Source organism: Trichosurus vulpecula, chromosome 7 (genome assembly GCF_011100635.1).
Source record: "Trichosurus vulpecula isolate mTriVul1 chromosome 7, mTriVul1.pri, whole genome shotgun sequence".
In the NCBI taxonomy this organism is placed as follows: domain Eukaryota; kingdom Metazoa; phylum Chordata; class Mammalia; order Diprotodontia; family Phalangeridae; genus Trichosurus; species Trichosurus vulpecula.
Window position 1 is genome coordinate 57359257 of NC_050579.1, and position 12197 is coordinate 57371453.

General features: G+C 38.4%; 1 protein-coding gene across 2 annotated transcripts in view; it reads right to left on the reverse strand.

The window, feature by feature from the left end:
* CTTNBP2NL (CTTNBP2 N-terminal like) overlaps positions 1–12197 on the reverse strand; it is a 71709-nt gene that overhangs the window by 12305 nt on the left and 47207 nt on the right. For both annotated transcript variants that reach the window (XM_036767778.1, XM_036767779.1), the window contains exon 3: positions 2255–2485. In XM_036767778.1, coding sequence (XP_036623673.1) covers positions 2255–2485 — 231 coding nt within the window. The remainder of the gene's footprint in view (positions 1–2254; positions 2486–12197) is intronic.

Below are 12197 nucleotides of genomic sequence, written 5' to 3' on the forward strand. Positions count from 1 at the left end.
TTTTTTAATCTGTCCAGAGGAGTTAGTTTGTAGAGAGGAACTCACTACACTGCTTTACAACACTCTACCAACTTTATTGGCTTTGCCCCCAACCTCTTTTTCTTAATGGGTAGAAGGTCCCCAGGTATCTAATTTCATTTTAATCCCAAATCTGAAAGAGCAGCATTGAGTCAGGCCTAGGGCCTACTACAGTGGGGTTTGGAAAATTGTATAGAATGTCAGACTTTTAAATATCAGTTTTGCTTAATTTTTTTTCTTCCTCTTAAAAAAAATCTTAATTATAAGGGATGGCTTCTCTGAGAGAGAATGGAGGGGAGGGATATAATCGGGAATTGATATAAAAACAAAAGACGTCAATAAAAATTTAGTTTTAAAAATGAGTATCATAGGCTTCAACATAGTCATAGAGGAGAATGAAAGTTTAAGGAGACATCTTGATTTTACTGTATGATGTTCTGGACAGAGAGGGGTCCTCTACATGGCATGAAATATCCAGTACAGGAACACAGTCAATGTTTCTGATGCCTAAGTCTTGGCATGCCATCTGTTTTCACATTTTGTACTACCCATCCTGTTTTCTTGACACTTTTCTTTACTAACAGTTTTCCTGATTGGAGAATAAAAATTCCTTGAGTGTGGCTCCAAGGAGGGCTTAGAGACTAACACAGCTGCTTTGGAGGCTATACTATGACAAGTACAGTTGACAGAGCTCAAGTTCTTCCACTTAATAGAGCCCAATACATGCCTTGAGATTTCAAGTGTCCTTTAAAAACCAGATTTAACACACTGCATGTCTTACACTGAAATACGATATTATGGAATTTGATGTTGATTCCCCTTCCCCCTCCGTGTGCATGCGCACGTGAGCGTGCACACACCCACACACACACCCACACACACACCCACACACACACACCCACACCCACACACACACACACGCAGCAGCAGCAAATCTTTCTGGGGCTATTTCCTTGATTATAGGTGCCAGTCTCTGGAGCTACTCATTTTCCTTGGTTGCCAAATGAAGATGATACCATTTATGATGCCTTCCTCTCAGGGGGGTGAATAAAAACATTTGGAAAAGTATAAAGCACCACACAAATTCAGCCCCAAACAAGTCACCCCCAGAGCCACCTGCCAAAGTGCAGCCTTTATGTTTTGAGGTGTTTTTTAACTGGACCTTGCACCTGGATTCAAGTGAGAAGGATGAAGACCAGCCTAGGTAAGAAGATGTGTGGCTGCTAAGGGGTTTAATTCAGGGACTGTCATAGTGACCCTGAGATTCCTGGGCTTTGAGTCACTAAAGTGGTTTTTCCAGGTCCAATGGGCTCCCATTGAATGCCCTGATGCCTCCCTCTGTGCTGGCCCAAAGCCAGAATGATACTGAGGAAATGCTGACTCCTGCCAGTACCTCATACGGGCCAACTCTGAGCAGCCAATGACAACAGACGGGGAGTCAACCCACAGGCACCAGGATTCCAATGGGATGAGGTAAGGGAAGCACAGGTCTGCTTTCATGGCTAGCAGTCTATACTACTTGGGAGAAAAAGTAATTTCTAACAGGCTGAATGGAATTGCCTTAAGGTAACCATTACTAGGCACTATTTATGGTCTTGTAAGCAGGAAAAGGCAATGAAATTCAAAATAGGGAATAAATGCAAATAATCTATGAAGGAGTGTGTGTGTGCACGTGTATGTTTATATTTAGGTGACTATACACATGGACTTTATTGGCCACAACTTTCCCCAAATATCTGCTAACCATACATAGTTATCATTTAAGTAAGCAAACAGAGAACACTCCGTCCAGTCCCAGTGTGCTGCCAAAGTTCAGACTGAATCAAGGGCTGGGCAAACAGCATTCTAGAGTGGTGTCACAAGAAGGAATGAATTTCACATTTGGAATAAGAGAATCCTCACCACCACCAACTATGGTTCATGGACAGATTTTAGGAGGTCCATGAATTTGGATGAGAAAAAAATTACACCTTAATTTATACTAATCTCTAACCGAAATTTAAGATTTCCTTCAAATATGAAGGTAAGGCAACAAATGTTATTCTAAGAAGGGCTCTATGGTCTTCACCAAACTGCCAAAGGGTCTATGACACAAAGGAAGTTAAGGATCCTGCTCTAGGTAAACCGAAAGTCTTCTAGCCACTTCTGAATCAAGCTGCCACAAAGCAGCACAGGGCAGCACTGAATGGGTCCCAGCCTGGATTTCGACACCACCAGCTAACCCGAGTGGACCTACCTTGCGGTGCCGACTTTCTGCGGCAGCCAGCTGGGACAGCATGCGTTCTTGCATGTTTCTGCACTGCTTCATCACCGCCTTAAGAACAGACAGGGGGTGGGGGCTGACAGGTTGCTTATCTCCATGATTTTCCTCCTTGAGTGTTTCAAAATCTCTCTGTAGGGCCATTAAAGGATCACTGATGTTATATTTTCCATAGCGCTCTTCAATGAAAGTGTCTCTATGTTGGGCCTGAGAGAAAAACAGAAACACACGCAGACACACAAAATCATCAAATGCTCGCTTAACATCATACAGCAATAATAAACCAGCGTAAGATGGAAGTTAGATAGCTTGGAAGTATATGAAATAGTAGGCCCTATGGACGTGTTTATTAAGAATCACATCAGGACTGGACATGGGACCGAATCCAGCCTTGGCCCCTTCCTCCCCATTAGGCTCTGACCATAACTCCTCTCCTCCCTGAGCCTCAGTCTCCCCATCTGTAAAATGGAGATAGCACACAAGCAGCCTGGAGGCTGTGAGGAAAGTGCTTTGTAAACTGTGGAAAGCTATAAAAATAGGAGCCATTATTCATGAATATAATGGTGCAAAGAACACTAGATTTGGAGTTGGAGATTCTGGATTCAAATCCCAGCTCTCTCCTATTTCCTGCTTGTGGCCTGGGCAAGTCATCGGATGTCTCTGAGCCTTAGTTTCTTCATCTGCAAAATAAGGAGAGAAGATTCCTCTCGATGGCCTCTCTTGTGACGCATGGGTCCTGTTCTGCCTTACAGTGCCTTGTGTCCTTGCACCTAGTGCCTGGCGCATAGTAGGAATGCAGTAAGTGCTTGTTGAATTGAAGTCTCATTTTTATTAGGGACACTGGCTTTACGCTTCTCATTCTATCATCTCTGCTCTGCAGGAGGACTGTCAGAGCACTTTTCTTCATACATATGTATAGATCCACATATTTTTAAAGGAACTGAATTCACACTGATGAAATACACTAAGAGCTAAGAAAAAGAACAGTTGTTTCCAAATTATAATACCGTCACGTGATAAAAAGCAACACTGATTTCTTAGGGTTCTTTATGGAAACACAAAAATCATAGCAATAAGCCTTGCTGTAGAAGGGGGACATCAATGTTGAATTGTAAAAATTCTCATCATTTATCCATTTCTCTTTTTTAGCAGAACTTACCATATCTTGTATGTGAGGGAAATTCACAACTAAATAGCTATGGAGATGAGATTTTTTAATGAAAACCAATCCCTCCCTTCCTTGCTCCTCCCACCCTGAAAATAAAACAAACATGACATTTATTTCTTTCAATGGTCCACAATCACTTTTGTAGCCCTACATACTTGAAGAGCAAGTGCATTTATATATTAGTTCTAAATAGATGGTGACCGGAATGTTGCCTACAATTTTTCTTGCACCTAAAGACAGTCAGGTCTTTTACATGAAGATACTTTTTGACAATTATAAAGCATACTATGACTAAGCTGAACTCATGTACTGGCCCTGCTTTCCCCAAAGAGCAACTTGTATACAGAACCTCTAAGAGCTGGAAGAGGCCTCCCTGAGGGTCTACAGCTAGATCAACCCATGACTGAACAAGAATCCTCTCTGATAACATCCCTAGCAAGTGGTCATCCAGACTCAGCTTTCAGGCCTTCAATGAAATGGAGACATGGAACCCACCCCCTCCTAAGGGATCCTATCCTGTTTTTGGAAGGTGCTAATTATTAGGAAGTTTTTCTTTACATCAAGCTTAAATCTATTTATCTGCCACCTTGAGCCACTGCCACTAGTTCTGCCCTGTGAAACCAAACAGAGCATTCTTCCACAGGAGAGGGCTTTGAATACTGAAGATAACTGTCACATCCACTCTAAAGTCTTCTCCATGCTAAATAGCCTTAGTTCCTTCAACTGATCCTTCTATGACAAGTTTTCCAGTCCTCCCATCATCTTGGAAACCCTGTTCTAGATAAATTTCTGCTGGCCTATATACTTCCTCAAATGTGATGCCTGTAAACTGCACACTGTACTCCAGGATGACTTGACCTGAGCATAAAGAGGAATTATTACCTCCCTCATTGGAAACTACATTTCTCTTAATACACTCTAGGACAGCATTTCTTTTGGCTGCCACACTGTTGACTTGTAATGAGTTTGCTATAGTACAGTAAAAATCAATCAGAAGGTTAAGAGTCACGGTGAAAAGTTTGAGGTGTTGTTTCTAAATGGCCCGACCAAATTTTGGTCTCAGGAATAATTTAGTCCCCTCCCACAATTTGTGATGCCAGTCATCTAATCTTTAGAGTAAATAGAACTTGGGAATTCTGACTTCCATATCTGGCTTTGCTTTGACTCTGTTATTAGAAATCTCTGGATAATATGATTATCTTCCTCATGTACTTTCTTCTACCAGAGATTTGGAGAATGGAATGTTAATGATCATCTTTTAAAATTTTAATTTGACTGGGTATATTCTTAGAGAGAGAGAGAAGGGATCTTGGTGCTGCAAAGTGCAAGAGAGGATACCTCTTTTCCAGCTCCAAATTACATAGCAAGCTCCACCAATGATCTACAGTCAAGAGGCGAGAGGGAGAATTGACAAAGAAACAAACACACATGCATGGCGTGGGGGCAGGAAGAGACAGACAGATACACATACGCACCTGCACCCTCCTGAATTAGCTCCCAAGGGTAATGGTTTTCTCCCTATAGAAAAGCATGGCTCTAAATAACATGAGAACTTGATCAGAGCAGCTCTTAACTCATCTATAGCTTGCTTACTGGTCAACTGGCTTCTTATTTTTCACCAACGTCATCTCAGCTCTTTTGAAAAGGGATACAAAAAAAATACTAGATCAGTGACCCACAAATGGGCAGATGTAAGCTTGCAAGCCCATAAACTGCTCAAGGTGACTGAGTGTCTCCTGAGGCAGAAGCAAGGCCACCTTTTCACTTGTGTCACGTTTTCTGACTCATAGGGAGTTTTCCTTGAAAGCAGTGGTACTGAAAGCAATCTTAATTCTAAGAATCATATTCACTTTGATTCTTTGATGAGTCAAAGATTTAAGGTTGAAAGGCCATTATGATGACCTAGTTTAATGGCTTCATCTTACAGATGAAGAAACTAAGGTCCTGTGCATGGTAGGTAGGATGGGGATTTAAATCCAGTCCTTGACGCTAAAGCAAACCAACACCCTTTCCATTTTGCTGTGCAAGCATGTTTTCCCCAAGTGCAGATCACTTCTTGCCCATGTCTCTTCATCTTGTAGAACTTCTCTCCATGTCTTCTCCATGTCTTCCTGCAAAGCAGGTTATCATTTGCTCTCAGAACCTCAGAGGGGGTTAGTGAGAATTAAAGGTCACCTCCATGGCCATGAGGAGGTACTGTAGATAGGAAAGAAATTATACAAAAAGAAGACCCTAACCAACTCATTTTCCCAACCTGAGAAAAAGTTACTCCTGTTCTCTTTTTTGGGATATCACACTAGGGCGAACTGGCATGGATGTGCCAATTTGCTAGGAAATCCTGGATTTTCTTCAGAACAAAATATATCCCACAGGATATCTGATGCTGGATCCACAGAGAAGCTGTCTCTTAGCTTTGAGTGTATCTACTTTCTAATCTTAAATGATACAACTTCCTTAAAAACCAAGACTGTGATTAGCTTGCATAATTTAATAAGCATCATAGAATTACCAGTAATATATGAAGAGAAGCTTCTCTGGCAAGGTCTCAGTTGTTAGATTGTCTGTTTTCTCTTAAAGTACTTGCACAGTAATTAGATAAATCACTTGCACAGTAATTACAAGTTACATGAAATTGGTGGCTTTGCATATAAATGAAAAAGAACCTATGGGAAAAAATCTAAAAAATACTTGTAGGATTTTTATCTGTGGGGTTTTATCCCATAAAGAACTCAATCATTTTGAGTACACCCTCAAATGTGTTCAAGACAAGAAAGGTGAAGTCAAAACACCAGATTGGACAATAATATGAGAGTTGGGGTTTTTTTTGGACAATTTGTATGTCAGACAGATCATTTATAGAGCAAAAATAAGTCAAGCCAGTTGTAAATGATCAGTTTAACAGCAGCACATCATCATAGTCTTGATAAGGAAGTATACTATAGTAGGAAGAGCTCTGATTATGATTCAGAAGTCCTGGCTCTATCACTTACCGGTTTTTGATTCTGGACAAGTGACGTCATAGCTCTGACCTTCAATATTCTCATTTGTTTAAAAAAATGATTAGACTATCTAATTCTCTAGGGTTCTTTCTTTTTAGCTCTCATCTTCTGTAAAATGGGGATAATAACAACACTTACCTATGGTTGCTGTGAAGATCAAATTAGACAATAAATTTCAGGTATGCTGCCAAGCTAAAAAGTGTTCTAGAAATGTTAGCTAATATTATTCTGTGACATGCTACCCACCACCATCACCACTATCCTCTCAGGTCCAATTTAAGAGAAAGATCAAGAGCTTATAATCAAGACTTCAGACTCCAAGTTTTAATAATTTAATCACACTTTTAGCTTTTTCATCAATAGGAAGTATTTTCAATAGCCTTGGATTTTTCCCCCGCTATTTTTGTAATGAAGTTAAACTAATCTCTTGCTAAGTTATACTTTTCACCTCAATGCTGACTTACAATATAGCTGAACAGGAAATACACAACCTGCCAGAAAAACGTGATAACCCTCAATTTCAAACAACAGAAAAATAAGCGGCTGGTTAGAGAGTTTCAATGAGAATGGGTATTACTATGGCAGACAACACACACTAATCTCCTATTACTCATTTCTGTTACTGTTAGAAGTTGAATGAAACATACTACTGATGAAAGCTTTAACAAGAGTCATTACACAGCCTACCCAATGATATAAGTTCTGTATCTGGAATGCCAATTTTTTTTAGCAGTTTCAAGATTGCATTTACTAACTGTAGAAGGAAGTCTGAAGGACAGTTGTTCCATATAATATCATACAAAGAGTATGTATTCCAATCCTAAAGCAAGAAACCAACCACTTTATCTTTGAAGTAAACAGCAAAAGTTATGTGTGATTTCAAATTCAAAGAGGTCCAGCCAACTTTTTCTACTGGGGAAACATATTCAATTAAAGATGGTAGGTCATGCAAGTTTCATTTTTAGGAAATCAGGCTATGTGCTTAGGGTGGAGCTTTGCCACTTATGAAATGCTTCTAAGGTGAATCACCTATGAAAATATCACACCAACAAAATAAATACTGTGAGCCCTTTTTAAACTTGAGTGCCTTTATTCCAGTGCCCAAAAAACAATTGTACGTTACCCAAGGTTATTTTTGTTTTGTTACCACAGGCTATTAAATCCACAGATAATTCATTCGTTGTTAAGAAATTCACTCTCTGGTGTCTCTGATAAACCATAAATAGCTATTTCAAAGAATGAACAAAGCAATTACTCTGAATAAAGATGGCAATAACATCATGAAAATAGCATTTGTTCTGGAAAGCCTTTTATCTCCAAAACATAGTAAGTATTCATGCTCAACAATGATGATGGCCAACCTTCACTGTGCCTTTCCCCTCACACCCATGAAACTGAACTTTCAGAAAAGGTGCAAGGACAGAATGAAGTTGAAAAGTAGAAAGATTTTTAATAGGACTATTAAAAGTATGTCTAAGAAATCTTAAGTATTTTAGTGGATCTGCGACCATTTTAGTGTGGGTACTCCTTCTATAACCTCTCTATGCTGATCCTGTGGGATTCCTGGCCATGCTTTTCCTGAAACAGCTTTATAGAGTAACCACCAACACAACAGGGGCCCTCCTACATTCTTTTTAATATCTTAGGATCATGGATATGGCATGTGGGTTGCCTGTCTGCTCTCTCTTCGTTGCTACATGACTGGTTCAGCTCCTTTTCTGATCAGATATGTTCTTGACAACTCTGTTTGGAAAACTCTACTTACCGACAGAGGCATGCCACTCACAGAGTTGACTGGGGGCATTGAGAGGTCATGAGTTGTCCAGTGTCAATCAGCCAGTAGGTTTCAGAAGTTGGACTTGAACCTGGCTCTTCCTGACTCTGAGGCCAGTTCTCTGCCAACCAGGCCAGTTTGCCACTTCTTGATGTTTTGTATGCCACTTTTTCTAAATCAATACCCTATGTATAGTAGATGGTCTTTTTGCCTTGAGTATATATGTGTACTTGGTATATATAGCATACAGTGAAGATGTGAGTTAATCTATCATATGACCATATTGTTTTCTAACAATGTTTATTAAACATTACATTCTTTTCCTCCTTTTCTTTTCCATGGATTCTTGGATTTAATAGATTCTCAAAAAAATCTGTGTACTGTTAAATCTATTTCTGAATTCTCTATTCTGTTCCAATTCTATGTATTTTGATATAACTCATCTGAAATACAATATGCAACATACAAAATAGAATATTTACATAAATATACAATATACAAGTATAATGCACACTATATAAAAGCTATATGTTTTCTGTATGGATCTCTACTTTTTTATACAGCACCTGATGGTTCTGATGAAAACAGCTTTGTAATAGTACCAAAGGATCATAGATTTAGAGCTGGAAGGGGCCTTAGGAGACCATCTAGTTCTTCATCATTTTATAGGTGAAGAAACTGGGACCAAGAGAGGTCAAAGTTCTTGTCCAAAGTCATATATTTAAATGTAAAATTAAAATGATAAATGTCCTTTACAATTTTCAGTTCTTTAAAAATCTACTCCAAGATATTCTTGTTCTTATGATTTCCATATAGATTTCATTATGATTTTGTTCAATTTTATAAAGAAAACCATTGGCATTTTGGTTGGCACTACATTTAATCTTTAGATTGGCTGTCAAATATTTAATGTTTCTTCTGTTATTATAAGTAGTTTTTATTCTTTACCAGCTGAGTATAAGATCATAAGTGATTTTTTATGGGTGGCTCTTATAACTCATTTAGCTCAAGTAATTACAGTCTCGAATAATTTTCTATGTTGAATCTTCTGGATTTTCTGTGTAAACAACCATGCTATCTACAAAGAACGGTAATTTGACCTCTTTATTTACAATGTCAATTCCTCTCATTTTTTTCCTTCTCTTATCACAATTGTTAGCATTTCTAACACTGTGGCAAATAGACACAGGACGTGTATCTGTTTCTAAATGAACTTGCTTCTATTAATTTTCTATTCCATATAATATTAGCTCTTAGCTCTAGGTCGATGCCATTTATCAAGTTGAGGAAAAAATTCTAGTAATTTGGATCTCATCAACAGCTTCTGAGTCTACTGAATACAATCAGGTGGTTTTTGATGCTTATATTGATGATATATTGTATTAATTATTTTCCTAATAATGAATCATCCTTATCACTCAGGTTTAAGTTCCACTTGATCATGAGTAATTTTTTTTTAGTGTGCAGCTGTATGCAGCATGTATTTTGTGCAATATTTTTATTTCTACATTCATTATGAAATGCCCCTTTTTGGCATAGAGAAACATATTTCTTTAATGTTAGTAATAACCTGTGTAACTACATGAATCATTTATTCACACGGCTATAGACTCAGAGCTAGAATGGATTGTAGAAGTCATCTAGTCCAATTCTCTAATTTTATAGATGAGGAAACTGAGGCCCAAGGAAGCTGAGTAAGTGGTCCAAAGTCACACAACCAGGAAGTAGTGGAGCTAGAATTTGAACCCAAGGTCCTGACTTAAGATGGAGTCATTTTTTGTTTGGAAAAATTCCCTTGTGAAGTCATCAAGCCTAGAAATGTTTTGTCAATAATTTGCTTTATTTCTTACTCTGAAATTGGCTTATTTCCTGTTGAGTCAGGTTTGGTATTTTGTATTTTTATGACTATTTCACTTGCTATTTAAATTATTAATAAAGAACTGTATACAGTAAACTGTGATGATGTGCTTAATTTTAAAAAATCCTGTGATCTTTTTCTTTGATGATTTTGATAAGGATTTTCTCTCTTTTGATTACTTGTTAATGGTTTGTCCACTTTAGGTTTTTACCCCTCAATTTTCTATTATACTTATTTTTGTTCTAGTCCTTGATGTTTCTTCTTTTCTACTTTCCTTTTGGACTCTGACTTTATTCCTTTTTTGTATCTTTGGCTGTAGATCTGACTGTTAGTTTTCTCTTACATAGGCACTTAACCACCCTAAGTTTGCTTCTGAGAATTTGTTTGACTGCACTTCATAGATTTTGATAGTTATGTTTTATCGTTTCTTCTTTATTTAATGGTTTACTTAGTTTGTTAAGTATATATTCATATTTTATTGCTTATTTCGAATTGTAGTACACTGTTGTCCAAGCAAATGGTATTTTAAATGTGGGGTGCTACGATCCTCTACTATTATTGCATTTATTTCTTCTAGTAATGTGATTTGCTTTTTTTTTTAAAACTTCTTTTTATATATTTTTGTAAATTTAAACGTCATGCTGTTTGGTCCACATGCATTTAAAATTGTTATGTATTTCCCCTATACTAAGGTTCTTTTCATTCTATGCCTCATTGTGACATAAAATGGCTCTGGATTTCTAAAGGCTACCCCAAAGGGGTCAGGGGCTGGTAGATCCTACCAAGTTAGAAAAGCTTAGTCTGTGTGTTGATTATCTAAGGACTGGCTTCATCACCAAAGGTGGCTGGATGCTGGGTTATGATATTTTACATGCACAATAAACTTAGAAAGATTGTGATCAACAAAGACAGAAGGCTATCAGGGGTATCAGTGGAGGGCATACCCCAAACAAGAAGATTACATATTCCTGAAGTAATGAAGATATGTTATTTATTTTTCTTTTCATTATAACAAGAATAATACTTTGTATCTCTTTTAATGTTTTATCTTAAATTCATCTTTATGTGAAATATTTAGTGTTAGTTCTACTTTTCTTGACCTTGAAGTTACACAATCGATTTTAGAATACCTTCACCAAGTGGAAGTAAGAGGTAAGGAGAAGACAGAGGGAGAGAGAGAAGAGGGCCCAGGCTAGAACTCTGAGGGACATCTATGGTTAGAGAGCACGATCTGGAGGAGGATCCAGCAAAGGACACTTAGTAGCAGGTAGGAGGAAAACCTGGGGAGAGTCATATCCTGAAAACTGACAGAGGAGAGAGTATCAAGGAGGAGAGAATGATCAAAAGTCTCAAAGGCTGCAGAGAGGTCAAGGAGAATGAGGACTGAGAAAAGACCACTGAATTTGGCAGCTAAGAGATCACTGGTAACTCTGGAGAGAGCAGATGCAGTGGAAGGAAAAAGCCACATGGTCAGATTGTAAGAGGTTTAAAAAAAAGTAAGAGGAGAGAAAGTAGAGATACCTATTGTCTACAGCTTTTTTTTTTTCAGATTAGGTACAAAGGGCAGGGGAGAAAATGGGAGGGGAGACCTGGGCATATTTGTAGGCAGTAGGAAGTGAGCTAGTAGAGATGGAGAGATTGAAAATAAGTGAAAAAATGGGGACGACAGAGGAGCAATCTGTTGGAGGAAGCAGGTTGGAATGGGATAAATTGAACTAATTGGGGGAGGTTAGCCTCGGTAAGGAGAAAGGCCACTTCATCATGTGAAATGGGTGAAGAAGGAGATAGTGGCAGAAGATACCTGAGTGATAGGAGATGAGGAAGAGGAGAGAGGGAGTTCATGGTGAATGGTCATATTTTTTTCTATCAAATATAATTTGAGGTTCTCAGCTGAGAGGGTAGGAAAAGGGGGAGCCATGGGAGGCATGAAAAGGTTTGGAAGAGCCGCTGTGGACAATGGGATAGTACATTGGTAAGAGAGGTACATTAGGACTGTCTAGCAGCAGTGAGGGCCCAGTTGAGGTTATATAAGAAAAATTTGTAGTGAACCCAGAACGACTGCGTGATTTTTCTTTACCTTTGTTCAACAGCAGGTGAATAGGAGTGATGGTGATGAATGG